This window comes from Colossoma macropomum, unplaced genomic scaffold (genome assembly GCF_904425465.1).
Source record: "Colossoma macropomum unplaced genomic scaffold, Colossoma_macropomum, whole genome shotgun sequence".
Lineage (NCBI taxonomy): Eukaryota > Metazoa > Chordata > Actinopteri > Characiformes > Serrasalmidae > Colossoma > Colossoma macropomum.
Window position 1 is genome coordinate 21,015,361 of NW_023494798.1, and position 19,754 is coordinate 21,035,114.

At 39.4% G+C, this 19,754-nt stretch overlaps 1 protein-coding gene across 5 annotated transcripts in view; it reads left to right on the forward strand.

Moving 5' to 3' along the window:
* frmd4a (FERM domain containing 4A) overlaps positions 1-19,754 on the forward strand; it is a 177,207-nt gene that overhangs the window by 64,689 nt on the left and 92,764 nt on the right. For 2 of the 5 annotated variants that reach the window (XM_036584817.1, XM_036584818.1), the window contains exon 1: positions 16,716-17,314. The exons of 2 other annotated variants lie outside the window; for them this stretch is intronic. In XM_036584817.1, coding sequence (XP_036440710.1) covers positions 17,222-17,314 — 93 coding nt within the window. In that variant the 5' untranslated portion in view covers positions 16,716-17,221. Of the gene's footprint in view, positions 1-9,025; positions 9,365-16,715; positions 17,315-19,754 lie in introns of those variants that run through there. One more of the 5 variants, XM_036584821.1, reaches the window with a different exon arrangement.

Genomic DNA, 19,754 nt, shown 5'->3' on the forward strand with positions numbered 1-19,754 from the left:
GCTCCCCCTTGTGGAGAATCTCCAGCCTGCTAAACGTCAGTGAGTAAGTAGTTTCAGTACCAGGTGCCTTGAGATATAATTCTGGAATTGAATGGAGTGGATTGAGTTTGATGGCTCCCACTGCATCCAGTCTCTACAAAGTCCCTATATAACTACCCAGAAAGTCTGTACCTCAAACAAACTTTAGCTAAGACAAATATTTAAATTAATATAAAAGCGAATAATTTTAAAGTTAGTCTTTCAGATGTAAGCCTGATTGATGAAAAGAACGAATGCCTTTGCTTGTGATTTACTTGATGAATTACTGATTTCCAAGCGGGACATACTTGCATGTTTATGTTTGGCTTGTTATTTGAAGATGTCCTTTGTGCCCGTGATTTACTAGATATAGTAACAAACATCCCTCAGATAAGAAGGAGTGATTAAGCAGTGCTGGCCAAAAGTTTTAGGTATCTGAGAATGATTCAGAAGCTGTAAGCTCAGAAAAAACTAATATTAAAGTAAACACAAATATATCAATACAGTAATAAGTGATTTTACATATGTCCATGTGTTTTTTAACGCTTTTCAAACCTCTTCTCGTGGCAACCTAGTAATACTTGGATGTGATCCAATGCCTGTGTTGGCTAATTATTGCTTCATTATGGTAAATCAAAAGTGATGGTAAATCAAAGGCGATGGAATTTCCATGTGGTCCATGTGGGGCACCCTGGAGAACTAAACTTTGCTCTTTAGACTAACTCACAATATATCAGCTAAATGGAAAAAAGTCCATCTACAGAGAACACACTTCTGCACATTTTATACAAAATTACTGTTTATTTGCAGAATTTAACTTGATGGAAAAAGATAAAACACAAAATGTTACTGGTGCCAAAGTTATGACACAGTTCACATTTAAGGTTTTATTTTTCTAGTATGTAAAGTTCAGAGAATAGATAGAAATTGTGCAGTAAAATGAGCAGAAAATGCAATTTTTGAGCATGTTGTCTGTAGAGGATGTGTTTCACTTACATAGTCAACAAAACATCAGGGTTGTTTAAACTTCTGACTGTATGCTATCATATAATGTCTAGAATGTAAGGCTAGTGATGACCAAGATGATGAGGTGCTTCAGATCAAGAATGAGAACATTCAGAGAGAGGATAGCAAAGAGAGAGAGGATCAAGTAAAGAGAAAATGAAAGATAGATAAAGAAGGAGAGCAAACGATGATTGAGAAGACAATGAAAGATTCTGAGTGGGAGAGAGAGGTGGAACAGAGAGAGACGCTGACGTTTCTGCACTTTTCTGCAGTGGAGGTCACCTTGATGCAGACGCATACACATACAGGGTCTTTCATCTTTCACACACACACACACACATACACGCATGCATGCACACAAGCGCACACACACGCACTGTGTCCTAGAAAGATCTAAGCTGACAGTGCAGAGAATGACTCAGCAGCAGGACAAATGCGTTTCTGCATCGCCATCCCTGATGCTTCTTTGGCCTGTAATCGTCTTTTAATGCTCTCAGAATCGACTCAGCAACATCTCAGAACCACACACACAAAAAATAGACAAATCAGCACATTCAAACATTGTGGTTTGTGTGCCAGCACAGCAGGTTAAAGTGAGAGATTGATAGCTTCTGGGCAAAAGCCTAAAAATCTAAGGGTTAACTGAATGTCATACATGCTTGTGTTTGTGTGAGTATCTTTATTCCTTCCCTCTGGTGCCTTGACCTGAGTCATATCTAGAGGATATGCTATTATCCTGTTTCAACATCTGCTCATCATCATCAAGAGCAGATGATGCCTGATGCTTATTGTAAGACTGCTGTGGTTTTGTGGGAATTAATAGTATTCGGGTTTCAGTTCTGTGAAGCCTCTGCTTCGCATCTGAGTCTGCTCTTGCTGATGGTCCAAGTAGAGGGTGCAAAACATTGCTGTTTAAAAAAAAACAAGGACCTCCTAAATAGCAACTTGACAGGAAAAGGCAAAAACGTTCTTGACCTTTAATGTACGTAAAGAAATCTTAATCCAAGCAATTTTGCCGCATTTCTGTGTGTCTATTCATCATGAAATTCTCACACAATGTGAAGTGCAGCTTCTGGGCTCAAATGATGTAGAAAAACGAAAACTGAATTTTTAAATTTTTTTTAGAAGGAACAGTTGGAAGTACATATTATGGCATTTCCATGTAGTGTTGAAGGACTCAAGGTCCGGTCTCAAGGCTGTAAATTCTCTGTTGCAACATCATTTGGACTTAGTCTTGTCTTGGCCTTGGGGTAAGGTGGACTTGGAAATTGCTCTTGAGACCAGCTGAGTGCAGAGTCTCCATCTGAGGTATTTGGGAACTGAACTTTTTTTCTATCATTGTTGAATAACCACACCTTCAAACTGAATAAACATGTTTACCCCCTTAAAATCCCAGGCTTGTTACATACTAAGGCTTATTATTCAGTAACAACAGGAACTTTAATGCAAACAGGTTGAGATATTGTTAGGTTATAGAAGTGTGTAATGAAACTTTGGGCCCACCAGCAGGCCCTGGCTATTTAAGGGGCTAAGGAAAATCTATTTGCTGCCAGATGAGGATCTAATTGATCCTTTCCATGATGGCTTAACTGAGTATTATTTGTTGATGTTCTCTTGTTCTTGAAGGTAGATTGGATTGTTATTGTTACTATGTTTTCATTCAATAACAGAAATGAGTGTGTGCTGTTCGGTTTATGTTCAGTTCAACCTACAGTACTGTGATATATATTTGAATTCATACCCCCACCCCTAATTACTGAACAATTCCCTTTAGTTGGAAGAAGGAAGGAAACTCCACTTTACCTAATCTACTTTAACTATAGAGGGAAGGAAACTCCTCTTTAACTAATCAATGCTTTTGTCATTAAGAGGGCCAGACAAGGAGGTTTCCCCATCCCCCTCTTTTCACACTTTTTGTTTATTCCCATTCTGACTCACACCTGTTGCCTTTGTCTCCATCAGTGTTGATAGTTCTAACTGTGGTGATGCTGAGAAAAACAAAGGCAAAAACCACCTCCAAAAGTGGTGGGACAAAACTTATTGTTTCAAAAAAATTATTGATTCTGATTGGTTCTCCTGCTAAATGGAGACTCTGATTGGTTTTGCCACTCTCTGAGATTTATTCTCTGTATGTGTCAGTCAAAGCTCCATGCAGTTTAGGGAAAGCAGGGGTTTTTATTTTTGTGTAAGCGTCCTGAGTGGGTCGCCCCAGTATTTTAAAAAGTGGTGGCTCAAATGCCCGCTCATCCCCATGGTTCCAGCAGCCCGCAGTGGCAGTGCTGACAAAATTTCATGTGTTCACTTGTGACAGGGTGCAGTGATGCAGTGTAGATCGAGGACACTGAACAAACATTATTTTGCTGTTTACTGTGATGTTCCCTGAGTGCAGAGCCATTCACTTATGCACTGGCTATACTATCATTCCATCCCCCTCACAAATCACATAACTGACTGATTTTTGATTGGCTCCTGTGTTTTACGCCACAGTACTGAGTGACATCAGTGCAGTGGATTAGCTGAACACTGTCTGTCAGTTACAGTTAAATAGGCTTTAGGTCAGGAGACTAAGATGAGTTGTCACTAAGAAGTCGACCCGGCTTTACTTTCTCTGCTCTCGTGATCTCTCTTAGTGTGTTAGTGTGTCTGAGTGGAACATGTTGTATATTTGAATTCTACTTGGCCTCATTTGTGAGCTTCACATTTTGACTATATACATGGTAAGGATGACTGAAGGTCTGTGAAGACAACAAAGCCTGGAAAAATACCAGAGTTCATAGGTGGACACAGCTTCGTTTGGCCACCCAAAGTGACCGCTTAGTAGCTGAAGCTGCAGACTGTGAGCCAGTCTGAACTCAAGGGCTGGACTTTGTGTGATGGTAAAGTTGTTTAGAGACGGACTCTAGTGTTCCTCCTGCCAGGATGTTCATGTTTAAGGTAAGAGGATGTTTAGAGAAAGTTCTCACTAAGAAGAGATGTGTGACCTCAAGAAGAATGTGCTCAGAATGTTTTTCTCACTCTAAAACAACCTGGAAATGATGTTAGATTTTACTTTTTACTTTACATTTACATGCATGTAAACATAACACACGTATGTACACACTGCCCAAAAGTTTGGGGACACCACACCTTCCTTTGAAATTTTCCAAATATGATTTTGCAGGCTGTATTTCAAAAGTAGTCAATTTGTTAGATGTTCCTTAAGTTTTGAGCTCTTGCAAAGAAAAGTTATTCTTTTAAAATGCAGCTGTTGTGTTTCAGATCTCTATCTTCTGTTGTTTGAGCAGTTTGCATCCAAAATGCCCTTGTACACTTCTGAATACATTATCCCATCAATGAACAAAAGCTCTCCTACATCACTGTAAGATAAACAGCCCCAGACTTTGATGTTTCCACCTCTGTGCTTTACAGTAGCCTCAGTGCAGTCTGGTAAGAATTCTTCTCTAGGCTTTCTCCACACAGAGACTCTACCATCAGTTTAATGCTGTGTTAACAGTGTTTAAATAGTTAAGTGGTTTAAGTGTCCATATATGTTTTGGGCCACAGTGTAATAGACCTGATTCCAGCCCCAGAAATAAGCAGGGACATGTAAGTTGTTCACAGGTGATGAGAGGTTTGTGATCATATTATTAATTGTAAAGTTATTATTACTGATTGGTAGCTGAATATTGAGGAAAGCTGTCTAAAGATAATTTGTGGTGGATTTTAATGTGGGTTTAGAAATGCTGGCCCTGCAATTTTAACTGTCTTTTGTGAGTGGAATTTATAGGCTTAGTAGAGGGCGGCATCAACAGGGTCATAGGTCATTGTCAGGCAGACTGGCCCTTAGGGTCAGTGGGTCTGCAAGAGATCAATGTCACTACAGTGTGTGTGTGTGTGTGTGTGTGTGTGTGTGTGAGAGAGAGAGAGAGAGAGAGAGAGCGACAGCTCTCTAGGGGCCATCACACGCTTCCTGTCAATCATGTTATTTTGACAGTCATGCAAATTACTTTCATTCGATATAAGCTGTTGTGTTCATGGCAGTGTTGAGTTCATGCCTGAGTTCTTTTGGAGATATATTCATTTCTAAACACCAGTTGCTTATGTTTGTGCAGAAGTATGCACTAAAAGCAGTGGTACTTTTAATGTATTTGATTAAAATGTGTGCTGTATTTCTGCTGGACTAAAATATATTGCACCAGTACAGTTTTTTTGTCTCTGTTTGCTCAATTTTGGCAATAATTGTGTTGATGTAATGCATTTTATTCATGTTGAACTGATGTTCACATCCGAATCAATTCGATTTAATGCATCACTTTTTCAGTGAGGCCTAAATAAGCATGCAAAGACTAAGGTGTTATTTGACAGTGTCATTTATCAGGCTTCTGTAGTTATTCACTCTTGCATGCACACACACAAACCTGGCTTTGTCTCCATCTGTACAGGAGACACAGCCATAGAGCAATCCTCACGCTAACACCTATAATGACCTTCATTATAGGATTGGCCGGCATGGCTTTCAGCCAGGTAGGAGTTAAAGGTGTGGGTCTGTGCGCACCTGTTTGCATGTGCAACCTAGCATATGGTTTGATTTACATAGCTAGGACACTAATAGGGTTGTAGCTTGATTACCCAGATTGTGTGTTAGACATGTGTTAGCATTATGTTTATGTCTGGCTAATGCAGAAGGAAGCCATGACTGCTAAGAAGCAAATATCACATGTGTATGTATTAGCCTCTATATCAGTGGATTTATTTTAGGGGAGGATTAACAATCTGACATATTTTTGCAGTGCATGCTGGGTATTGTAGTGAGAGAACATTGATGGACGAATATGCAAAAAAGATACAAAATCATGAATTCTGCCAAACCAGTGAAGCTGAGGGATGCAATACTGTGTTACTATAGAACACAACAATTAACATAGTAAATGCTAGTTTTGGGCCAGAATGTCCCTTTAAAGTCAGCTTTCAGCTGGACACTAGTGAAAAACCTACATGATAAACAGAATATGTATTAAGGTAACTTATGTGCCTTTTGTAAAACTAGTGTCAATATGATTGCTGATGTTTTATGATTATTTGGGTATTTATTTAGTTATGGATATTTATTTGTAGGGGCTAATGAATGGGTTACATGAAAAGGCTAAGTATAGGTAAAACAGTTACAAGCACAGAATTATTTATTGTATTATTATGTGTTTGTTTTTCTATATATTGTATATTTTTATATCAGCATTTGTAACTTTTAGCTCCATATGTGTGTGTGGTACATCACCAGAGTGTGTACTGGAATCTGAGTTTGCAGAATATTAATGCATCCCGGAGAAAGCTTCTGAATCTTTAAAGGCTCCATGGAAAACAGTTAGGACAGTGTGTTTTTTACATTATGTATAGTGGTGTTTTGGGAGCATTAAATATGAATACATATGTGGTTCATATTTGTTCACTGCTTTAGTATGCAGTTTCCACAGGAACCAGATAAACTTTGCTCAGAGTTTTCAGCGTGTAAACACACAAGCAGGTGTGGATGCAGATGCGCTCACAGGATGAGGCCTGTGTGTGTTTGGGTTTATGATCATTCTTCGGCTCTGAGATACACTAATGAATGCCAGCAGATGGAGAGTGGCTGGCGTCAAACCGTTACTCAACTGGAGTCACAGCCTAACATTGCAACTGTTCTTTCTCTGTCTCTCTCTTTCTCTTTCTCTCTCTGTTTCTCTCTCAAAAAGGAACTTATAAGAACTGCATAATACTATAGAGGTATGCCATTTGTTAATTGCTCTTGCAAAACTGATCGTAAGTGCTGTAGCAGAAAACTACAGTGTGCAAATGAGCCCTGTAGCAAAGCACCATTTTTACTATGTGCTGGGATTTTTTATTCTGTGCTTGGCCTCACTTAGAGATATTTGATGCATGTTCTATGGGTGATCCAGACCTACATAATTACCATTTAAAGTGGAATTCCACCAATTTTCCAAAATTTCTGCATAATTCAGTCCTTGATATGTGAACATTCAGAGTGGTTTGGTGAGAAATGGTTTAATGTAGAGAAACTTACTGGCTCAGATTTTTTAACCAGGTGTTGCGATGTCTGCAACACAAATCTAGTCATTTTATTCACTATCCAAAAACAGCAGTGAATGGATATGTCCTCAGCTTTTATATGCAGTGTTGATAATGGTAAAATATTGGTTAAAAAAACAATTGCTTTGAGGACTATTTTGCCTTACGACACCCTGCAAGTACCTTCCCACCATGAATCAATAAAAAAAACTATGTTTTAGGCTGAAACCTCATCATAAAACTATCTTAAAACGATGTCTCAGGCATCAGGCAATGTATTTGTAACAATTTCATGTAATAACTTCATATGATGTAGCTTTTAGAGGTATTAAATGCTTCAGACGTCTGGTTCCTATCACCACCACTGTGAACTATTCTGATTTGGTAAGTTTCTCTAGAATGGCTCCTTCACATCAAACCACTCTGAACTACTTTAATGAACTATGCAGAAACTGACAAACAAATCAGTGGAGTTCCTCTTCAGACATATCACAGCAATTCAGTTCGCGAGCATGTTTGTAATACTGTATAAGTAAATCAAAGTATTTTAAAGCCCCCCAAACCACAGTGAACCTACATGTGAGGTGGGTCTCCCTCAGTAAAGAGCCCCACCTCAGTCTAAGCCATGAAAACAGCCCTGCCTAATCTCCTGCATACCGGTCAAGACAATAACAAAAACAGCCCCCTCCCCCCTCTACACGTACACTCTTACGTAACAACAGAGGGACGGCACGTTGCCTTGTTTTGCGGTGGGAGCCTCACAGAGATGTTCCGTGCGGTAACGGCTCACACAAAGCAGCATTGATGAGCGGGCCTGTGTGAACGGGACGGACATTAGACCACAGACACACTCACGACTGCTCTGAAGCCTCGCAGACTCAAACACACAAAGAACTCCAGTGTGACTGCACTGGCCCCAGGAAGACACTCACACACACACACTCATAATCAGACAGGCATCCTCAGTAATGAAGTTATGTGTGTATGTGCAGGGAACCACTCTGTTCTTTCTGTCTTTGAGACGCCATGTACACACAACACTGTGCAAAAGTTAGAGACCCTTTATTTCAATTTATTTCACTTTGAGTCAAAAACAGCCATTAAGTGCAGGTTGTTTATTTTTCAGGTGATGTTTCTGTTTAAATGTAAGATAATCCTCTTGAATAATGAAGGAGGAAATTAAAAGAAAAAGGATAAAAAATTGTTAAAAGATGTAGAGACAATGGGACTTCCAACAACTGTGCAAGACCTGGTAGACCACCAAACTGTCACCATTAGATAAACAACAAAGCTTTCATTTTTGAGAGAGAGGAGAAAATCACTCTACTCTTGCTTCAGATCTGAAAATTTGGTGTTATATTTAGTTGTTGAGGCTTCTGTGCAATTTTCTGTTAAATATGTTTTAACAGAAAATTGCACAGAAGCCTCAACAACTAAATATAACACCAAATTTTCAGATCTGAAGCAAGAGTAGAGTGATTTTCTCCTTTCTGTTTATTTCCTCACACTAAAAAAATAATAACATCATAACTTATTAGCCATTTTGCCTGGAAGGTGAATCAAATGAAGGGTGGCTTTTGCTTGTATGTGCAGGGGACCATTCTGTTCTTCCTGCCTGTGTGACACCCTGCATGTGTGTTTGTGTAAGAAAGGGAAAGTATGGGTGTAGTCAGAGAGAAAAAAGGTGAGAGGGGTGGGGAGTGTATTCCTCTATAAGTGAATGGTGTGTTGGACGAAGTTGAGGATTAAAGCACACCAGGGCTGAATATAACTGAAGCACACCCACACATACACACACACAGAGGGCTGGTCACCCTCTGAAGCAATTACCATCTCACACGCACTAAAGTTGGACTGACTACTGAGACACAGTGACAAAGGGACTCTTTTTATCAGCGCCTAGAGAAGAGGATGTTCTGATACTGCATCTAGAATAGCCTCGTGCAGCTCATATAGAGATATATACCCCCAAATAACTTCACAGACATCTGGACATTTGGATATTTGGACTCAGAGCGGATGAGGGCAGAAGACAGAAGAGTGTTCTATCTCCATGTCTCTGCACTCTCTGCTTTGCTTGATTTGAGCTGGATTTATGTTTTGGCCTTTCTGCAAAACTTTAACAAAGTTTGTTGGTTGTCGTTTGTCATTATTCTAGCAGAGAGTTTGCTATAGTGCACATTAACGTGGCCGTAGGTTGTCTAAGGGTAAGCACTGGACTACATGTGACATCATGACTCTGGCAGGTCGACTGGACGAGTTGGAGACTACACTGGAGCACATGCTAATGGATGTGTTTGTAAGTCAAATCTTCCTTTTGTTTTCTTTCTTTCTTTCTTTCTTTCTATCTTTCTTCTGCATCTCTTCATGGCCTATTCTATCAGCCAAACTCTCACTGCTCCTGCTGCTGCTAATGATGGTGATGATGAGTTTCCTGCCTCTTTGTAAACCATTAAATCATCTCACCTGAGTAACCCACCATAGGCATAACACCCGCTTACACAGAGAAACATACACCTTTTGGATGTGATGGCTTAGTCTTATGGAGCAGAGCTGTTTGCAGGTGTTGGGGTTATTATAGTTGACGAACACAAAAAGAAGCAGGGGAAAAATTATCCCAGTACAAATAATTAAAACCAAACTAAAACTAAATTACAACTGCAATGTCCACTGCAAAATTAGCTAAAACTAAAAAGCAAAATAAAACTTTAATAAACTTTAGCTTTCATGTTTTCAGTGCATAAATAATGGTCTAGCAGTGGATTGATGGTGAAGCCTTTGAGTAAATCTTCCTACCTAGCTGATGCTTATTTGACATTGCTGAAGCTACGAAACTCAGAATTACATTGAATAGGCCCCAGTTTCTAACATGACCATAACCATAATACTAAAAACCAAAACTGAAACCAAATAAACATGAAACTAAAACTCTCCCTTTTCAGAAAATAAATACAAAACTAAAACTTTAAATGTGAGCTAGGAATTAATTGAAGTCGGGGGACTACTTTGCCTGAAGCTCCTTCTTCTTCCAATCTAACAACATATTTATTTTCCATCTCTTCTGTTTGCACCCCACCACCACCCCATCTCTACCCTGTTCCTCAGTTCTATCTGTCAGTCCTCCGTTCAGTAAAAAAGGAGTGGTCCGGCCTTCTAGCTCAAAGCAGAAGCCGACCAGTACTCCAGCCCAAGTTCCATTCATTATACACTCATACAGTCTCTTGTCATGCTACGTATGTTGAAGACATGGTCCGAAGTTGCAAATGAACTTTTAAAAGTAACTGAAAGTAAATGAAAACCAAAAACCAAGATAATAAACAAAATAAAAAAACCCTGGTATGTGTATACATGCATACACACATTCATTTTCTAAGCAAAACAGAACTGGAAGTAATGTTTCACCTTAACCTTATATTATCACTATGAGAAAATTTGTGTTGAGAGGAGGGCAACTTAAGGGGTGCCCTTTTTTATAGGTTTTGTTTATTGCTTATAACTCTGTAACCACTGCGCGTGTATGTATGTGTGTGTGTGTGTGTGTGTGTGTGTGGTAAACTACCTTCCCCTCATGAATATAATCAGGATTGTTCTCTTGCTTTAATGCCGTCCTTAATGAGTTTGATCATTAAAATGCAGATTTTATAAAGAGTGGAAGGCAAACTGTATCTGGCTGGAGGAAATTACTCGTTCTTGTCTTAGAAAGACTTTGGCAAGACTATGTGGCCCAGAGGAGGATTATAGGCAGGAGATTAGCTTGCTTTCCCTCCATTCCACCCCGACACTTCATTGTTCACTCTCTTCAGTTCTGGTTCTGATGTTATTTTTGAAATTAATTTGGTTTTGCTCTAAAATACCAATTTCTATTAATATCGTTTGCCTGTCAGATGAAAAGCGTGTGGAAGCGATGGCTATGTTTAGCCTGACTGTTTGTTCTTCGATCTTTCTGAGAGGTGAGCAAAAATGCTTGTTTAAGAAGAAGCAGGTTGTCCTAAATTCAAGCATCACATGTGTTTGTAATTGTAGCTTGAGGCTAATGAGGCAAAGCAGCAGCTGCTGCCATTAGATTACCTTCTGATTATTCCTGCTTCTCGTGCAGTGTGTTAAAGCCCAGATACAAACAGTGTGTGTGTGGATGTGTGTGAGTGAGAGATTCACTGGGCTGGGTGGCAGGGGGCATGGGCCACTGTTTGTCACTTGTCGCCATGGGAACTGTAGGGTGGGCTAAAGGCCAGTGCTGGCCATGACTCCATTTTATTACCCCTCCATCTTACACACACACACAAACACAGAAAGACAGTATGTGTGTGTGCGAATGTGTGCCTTTGTGTCTGTATTTGGCTTGTTCACTTGGCAGTATCGCTGTGTTCCCACTGTATTGAAAGTGCTGCCTATTGTGAGTTCACCTATTTGGAAGGCAGGTCATTGTGTGTGTGTGTGTGTGTGTGTGTGTGTGTATGTGTGTGTCGGGGTGGGGGGGGTGGGAGTGTGTGTGTGTATGGGGGAATAAAGGTGTGTTTTGTTATCACTCACCCTTATAAAGTGAATATTCATTACAGTTATTATGCACAAACAAGATTTCACTGCCTCTTTTCTGTCTGTTCAATGGCAATGCGTGCAAATACTCAATAACAATCTCTCTCTCTCTCTCTCTCTCTCTCTCTCTCTCTCTCTCTCTCTCTCTCTCTCTCTCTTTCTCTCTTTCTCCCTCTCTTTCTCTCTCACTCTCTGTTGTATGTTTGGTGCTGTGTGCAGTAGAATAGGCCATTTTCTTATTGTTGATTCAGATGGCGATGTGCATTGATTGAGTGTTACGCAAGTCCTCCTTTTTGGGACGTTTTGTATTTGGGGAAAAGGGAACTCCCTGTTTTCAAAGAACTCTCTCATCATATTTTCCATGCTCATATTTGTATCCAAAATGTCTCCACCTTCATACCAATTTCTTTTTCTACCCAGTTTATTCATAGCAATAACCATGTTAGACATGCTTTTCGGCTTAATTTGATAGACAAGTATTAGTGTGGTGGCACTCAAGCCCACTCTCCGGACATTTTATTTGTGTTGTCTTGATCTCAGGATAAAGGGGAATTCCTTTTATTTTTCACTATTTCTGTATAGTTAAATGTTAGATGTAAACAAAGTCATTCGAAGTAGTTTGCTCAATTTTAGACAAACTTACCAAGTCAGAATTGTTCACAATGGTGGTGATGGGAACCAGATGTCCAAAGCATTAAATGCCTCTGAAAGCTCCCTCACAGAAAGTCATTACACAAATACATTATTAATATGTTGCCTGATGGCTGAAAGGTTGATTTATGGTATGATTGTTTTACCATATGGTTTTTGGGTTAAGGCGTTGGCCTAAAACATATTTTTAAGATCCATTCATGGCAGAGAGATACATTCTGGCTGTTGAAAGGCATTTTTTTCTGATTTACCAATTTTTTACCATTTTCAACATTATATATCATCACTGTCCAAAGAAAAACGTGTATCTCCATTTTTGTGATTTTTACTTTTCTATATCATTTGAGCACGGCAGCTGTTCTTTATATTGTGTGAAAATCTCATGATAAATGGACCAATAGAAATGCTCCAATTTTTTCTTAGAAAAAATCTCTTTCCATTGACATTTTGTCCTCTCCTGTAAAGTTACTGTTTTGGAGATACTTGTTTTTCTTTGGACAGCGATGATATAAAAACAAGACACATGTAGGACTTGTTTATTGTTATTAACTGTCATTGTTGACTATCAACAACACATTTAAACAGAAGAAAACCTTTTCTCCACATATGTAAAATGAAATCTGCACTCAGCCTGACTGATGGGGGAAAATAGGTCACTGCTCTCCTCTTTCCGTATTCAGTCTCTCTGAACGCATACTTGATCTAATCAAAAAAAAATCTTAATCTGACTCCTACAAAGTTTTGGTTTCTGTGTCCCACAATCTTGGCTTGAACTCGTCTCTACTGGTCCTGACTGCCATAGTGCACGCAGTACAGTTTGAGTAGTTGGTGTTCTACGTGGGCTTGTTTTCAGTAGCCTCTTTAGGGGCTTTACAAACTTCACTCTGCCAAGTGAATTATTCAGAACTGCAACATGTCATATCTTTCTCTCTCTATATCTATATCTCACTGTCTGTTTCAAATATCTCCCCCCTCTCCCCCCTCTCTGTCTCTACAGCTATCATACTTTGAATTTGTTCCCCACCCAACATGACGAATGTGTGGTGAATATGTGTTTGATTACTCTGTTTATGATCACACAGACTTTGGGCACCACAGTAAGAATCTCACAGAGATGTTTAAACATTCACACATGGAATCTCACAGCAGCTAAAAGACAGGAGTGGGGGAGACCAGACGAGACAGAGTAATGCTGCATGTTTTTGTGTCTGATTCTGAGATTCTACAGCAGATATATTAATTTATGGATGCTCATTATGGATAGCAGCCAATTCTGAGTCTCCAACATAAACACAAAGTGCACACACACACATCGCCATGGGCTAAGATTGTGGAGAGCTGTGTGAATAGGAGAGGTCTCTGGGTCTCAGAGCAGAGGCAATGCTCCACTTCTCCATTAAAGCAGTTCAGCTACAGCCATTGTACCAACTCAATTAGTCTACACTATTGCCTACAGTACCCCTCTCTCTCTCTTGCTCTCTCTCTCCCCCTCTCTTTCCCCCTCCCTCCCTCCACAGTTTGTGTTCAGAGCGTGTTGTTGTGTTACTGTGAGGGGCTCGTGGGGGTATTGTATTGGTTGGAAAACATAAATTCATTTAACCAGACTGCAAGTGTGTGACAGGTTCATTTACTGAGGATGGCAAGACATTTGTTTACCAGTCCCATAGGAAAGAATAACCAAAACCCTTTAATATCTCTGTAGTTTCTCCGAGACAACAATGAGATCAGAAAGAAACACAAAAGAAACTATTGTTTAAATCTCCTGCTGCTCAGATATTCCTCCTGAGAAAAACACCTCAGTAATCTCAGTGTCTCTTCTTGATGTTTAGAGATCTCAATAAAGTCACACATTGTGCTCAGATTAGCCAAGATAATAACATTCATTGGAATCTGCTACTAGACTCTCATCAAGTATCTCATGCCTTGTTTTCACTAATACTGTTTCTTAGGAATTTAAGGAAAATCACCATTAAGCCTCCTGAGCCACCAAAGAGAAACACCTCTCTGGGGTGTCTACTGATTAAAATGGTCTGTGTGTATTGTTCATTATTGTACATTATCAGGTAAAAAATGTCCCCTTTTTGTTGGAAAACAGGAGTAAAACAGCACTAAACTACAGTATCGCAACCAACAAAAGGGTCTGACTTTGTAAAGTGATTTTTACAAAAGCTCGGTCTTACATTATTTAAAGCTAAATAGCCAAAAAACAAGGCTGGGTTGGGTATAGGGTTAGACTTAAGAAGTTCTTTGTAGCTGTTTAACAGTTCAATATTGTCTCCAAAATGGTAACTTCAGGAGAAGGAGAAAAACTTTTAAAGTAAACTTTTAAAGCATCTTATTGCTCCATTCATCACAAAATATTCACACAATGTGAAGGGGAGCTGGCATGATCGTACAGTGTGAAATATGAGCTTTTGCTCCCACAGCAATGGTGTATATAGTAAATATAGGACATATGTAAAACCCCACATCCTGACACTATATAAAAATGTGTGCGTGCATTTTAGCCCCCCAGACATTCATGTTAATAAAGGCAGTAGTTTCCTGATGCTTAAAACAGTAATATAAAAGATCCACATGCTTGTTTGAGCAGCAGGACTGACAGTAACAGCAGCTACCTCCACTTAGTTGGACCAGGAAAAGGGAACTGAGAATCCGCCTGCTGAGTGCAGTCATATGCAAACCTTGAATGACTCTGACTACAGCAGCCACCCACCAGGGTAAAAATAGCAAGCGTTTTAATATTGCTAATCTAGGCCAACTACTGAATAAATGATGCTTATTGAGGATTAGGAGGACACGGCTCCTCTCTCTCTCTCTCTGTCTCTCTCTCTCTCTCTCTCTCCATTCTGAGAGAGCTGTTCATTTTAGCTCCTTCTTAATCTGACAGACAATAAAAGAGCTAACATCCAATCAAAATCCTTCTCACACTCACACATACACACACGCACACAGTTCTCGGATGACTAATAAGGGATGAACTGGGGGGGATTTCATTGTGCTGAGTGTCAGTAGGCGTATAAAACTCCCCAGGTAGCCATTTATTTCCTCCTAAATATACCATTCTGCATATGTTTGGCATTTATGGCAGAAAATCCTTCAGGCATTGTCTGTACAGTGTATGCTTAAAGAATGATGGATAAAAGACAAAGGCAGACTCCAGACATTCTGCTATTCTGGTTTCTTTCTTTGCATGAATTAGTTAGAAATATGACATGTGATGTAGTCTGTTGGTTGATGATTTAATAGTTAGTTGCTCTGCTTTGACTTATATGATCTGTTTAACAACCACTGAGGTCCACCATTCTCTTAGTTTTATTAAGGAGGAATTTTCTCTAGTTTTTCCAAATTTCAGTTTGATGAAAAATGTTCCACGAAACTTGCTAGCTTGGATTTCCTTTACAGTAGTGATGATAGGAACCAGAGGTCGTAATGTCGGCAACACAAATATAGCCATTTTATTCCAAAATTACCTGTTCATAGTGCTAGAACAGTGGTAAATCTGAATAAATATTGTTTTATATTGTTCTGAATAAATATTATTTTGCCTTGTAATGGCCTCCGTGTACCTGTATGCCATGAATAGATCACACACACACACACACATATATATATACATGTCATATATATATATACATGTTTGTATATATATATATATATATATTACATGTATATACATATTGTGTGTGTTTAATCCATTGATTCATTCCATTTTAGGCCACAAACTCATCTCAAAACTATTGTAAAGCAATGTCTCCAGGCAGGAGGCAGCTTTGCAGTAACCATTTTATGTAATAACTTCCTGTGATGTTGCTTTTAGTGGCATTAACTCTTCAGGTGTCTGTTTCCAATCACCACAGTAAATAATTCTGACTTGGTAAATTTATCTAGATTGGTGCATTTCACATCAAGTCACTCTGAATGGCTGTGTTTACATCTTAGCCGTTTAATTATTCTGAGATTTTGAAATAATGGATGGAATTCCCTTTTAGGTAAAGAGAGGGAGACACAATGCCATACTGTTTTGGCGCTTCTAACAAGACTCTGCCCCTTTGTTACCGCAGTGAAAGATGGGCTATAACGTCACACACACACGCAAATACACACACATGCATGCAGTGATCCCCTGTGTGTAATCTTGTTGGCAGCTCGGGGGTATTTTCCCTTTATGTGTGTGTGTGGAGTGTCTGGTGAAAGCGACCATGGGATTTAAAGCTAATCTGAACAGCAGATGGCAAAACATCAGATATTCTATTTGAACAGTATGCAGCACACATACAAACAGTGTTTTTACCCATCAAGTCTAATGTACAATATACATCATAAACTATACAATATACAATATAAAAGTTGCCATTCTTACATACATACACACAGACACATGCATCTTCGTGTGTGTGGTCACATGACCTTCTGTGTGTGTGTGTGTGTGTGTGTGTGTGTGTGTGTGTGTGATAATACTCATATTAATCCAGTGACCTGGATTGAGCCTGACTGGAGAAGCACGTCTGACGTATTTAGAGCACTGAAGCCAGGAGCTATTCTATTGCTACTTACAGAAAGAAAGAGAGAGAGAGAGAAGAGAGAGTCAGAGAGACTCCCTCCCTCTTGCTCTCTCCCACTCTTACACACTCAGAAAGAAAGAAACACTCACACACCTCGAAGGGAAGCAGTGGAGCTGCTGGAGAATGGGCTGAGCGAGGCAGAGAGAAGAGCACACAGAAGATTACAGGACTGAGAGAGAGAGAGAGAAAGAGAGAAAACAACAAAGATTAGAGGTAACACAGAGCAGAGAGATTTAGGGAGTGATAGAGCGAGGTTGAAGGAGTGAATCATTGTGGAACAGAAGGGAGCCGTGGAGACGGAGCGAACGAGGGAGAGAGTGTCTGTGTCTGTGGCGGGACAGCAGACACACACCGCTCGTGCCGGACTGATTGCTCACACAAACTCTCCCGGTCAGACACACAGCACCATGGTGGTGCAGGCAGCAGTGACCCCCGGCAGGACCCGCAGACTGCTCCTCAAGCTGCCTGTGGGGACCCTGAGGAGGAACAGTGAGGAAAGGGTAAGAGAGAGAGAGAGAGAAAGAGAGTGAGAGAGGACTTTGCACCTCACCATATATTACCCTTTGTGAGTGAACACTGTTTGTGTTTAGGTACACGTATGTCTGACAGTTAGAGAGAGTGTTACTGAACACAGTGTGACTGTACTCAGGATGGTTGATGGTGCATGCTCTGTGTGTGTGTGTGTGTGTGTGTGTATGTGTGTGTGTGTTAATGACAGCAATATAACTGACTTGCGCTGTTCTTTATAATGAATCCAGTCCATTAGTATTTCATAAGAACGAAGTAGACATATAACAATAGGGACACACCGATGTGGGAATTGTGGGCCGATGCTGATATCTGATATTTTTAGGTACACGTGATGATGCTGATTCCAATGCTGATACGGTAAAATTGGGACTAAATTCATTACAAAGAAGTGTAAGACTTGGTTTAGAGGGTTACAAATACATTAAAATGAAATGCAGACATTTTAGCACAAATGTTCTGCTCTTCTAGAGTACAAAAACTATGTTGGTAAAATTTAAACATCTGATCTGATTTAAACATCTGATTTTTTAAATAAGTATGTGCCAAAACTAATATGATTCTGATATCACTGTGCATCCCTATATAAAATTTACACTGGCCTGTCGGGCCACCAAGCCAATTAATCTTGTGGCTGAATTTAAGAGTTTGTGGCAAGAATTATAGAAACGTTTATATATACATTGCATTTAGAGCTAACAAGAATGCCTTAGTAGCACAAACCTTTGTGGCTCGCATTAAAAGTTTCTATTAAAAGTGTTGCATTAATAAGAACATTGACTTCACAGTAGCTATCATGGTGGTTACAGATGCCAAATTTTAATGCAATTAGTTCAATATCTGACCAAACTAGATTTTGTGTGGGACGGTGAAAAGTCATGGCTTTGTTTTTACTTGCGATTTTTTGTGAGTGTGTGAAAATTCAGCTGGTCTGGTTTGTTAAACAAGGAAAAAAATTGGGCCACAGTCTTTGCTTTTATAGTGGTCAAAATGTGAATTGCACCAGGTCCATTAGGATGTCTGATTTGGCCCACCAGAAAGTTACCCTAACCCCACCCTTTCTTTCATCTAATGAGAAAACAAAAATATTTTTATGCTATTTAAAATTTATTTTTATTTCAACTATATATATTTGTAATAGAAAATGATTTAATGGTATAAAATATATTGTTTAAAACTTGATTTGAAATGTACCTTCCTTTCTTTTTGTATTTTGTTTTGCCTTTTTGGCTGTCAGCCCACCCCAAACATTGCACTCTGGCCAACCAAGACAAAAAGTTTGGGCATCTATGAAACAACTGCTGGCATCATTTGTTTGGCTTATATAATCAAGAATCCTGGCTTGTTTTCTGTATGAGAGGAATGTAAGGTACCAGCTGAACATTAGAGTGATTGGGCTGGACAGGCTGCTACATGCTGAGTTATGTGAATTATTTTCTTCAATCCATGTTTGCAACACATACACACACACTTATTCACTACCATTTTCTGGAACTGCTGTGGATCTCAGGCACGTGTCACCTGTATTCCGTCAAAGGGGGCTTTTTGAAAGCAATATGTGCACACCTGAGCTTAGAAATGTAAAAATGATTGGACCAAAAGGCACAGAGAAAACTGCCATTAGAGAAGGAAGAAGCAGCTGTATTCTCTTTACTGTAATATGAAGACTTTGAGCCATCTTGGACAGAGGCCCCTGGGCACTAGCCCCACTGGCCTGCTCAATAATTCTTCCCTGAATGTATTACGTACATTTCATTACAGTTGTTGTACTTTGTACTTGTGTATTGTTGCGCTTTTTTGAAGTTACTTTTTTTTCACGGCATATGAATGACAAAATAAATAAAATGCCACTATATTTAAAATAATTATAAGACTGAAAATGTACAGAAATATAACTGTGCAGGAAATAATAGGCTACTGCACATTAACTGAGAAACAGTAATTGTATTTACATTTAATTTTTTCAGAGCTTAAAATATTTACTCTTATTATGCTGCACTATGTAAGATTTGGGGATTTGGAGGCCTCTCTGGTGGAAACGTGTAATGATATGCAATGTGTGGAAAAATATTTTGTAACATTGGTTCTGCTTCTGACTCGTTCCCCAGATGAATCTGATCTTATGATTGCGAGAGTATTGAAAGAGTATTCAAAGAAAACTCAGTCAAAACTTGGTGAAGGACATCTTTTCTGAGTGAATGATCTACTATTGTCATATATGTCAGTATAATGTTGATTTTACATTAAACATCGAGCCAGACCTTCTTTTCGAGCCTGTGCATGTGGCGTTAATATGTAAAGGTGTATGATGTGCTCTGAAAAACTCCAGTGAAGTCTAACCCACCACCTCTGACTGTTAAATTATTGGTAACACTTTATTTGGAGTGGTCCTTTGTGGATGATTAATAAACT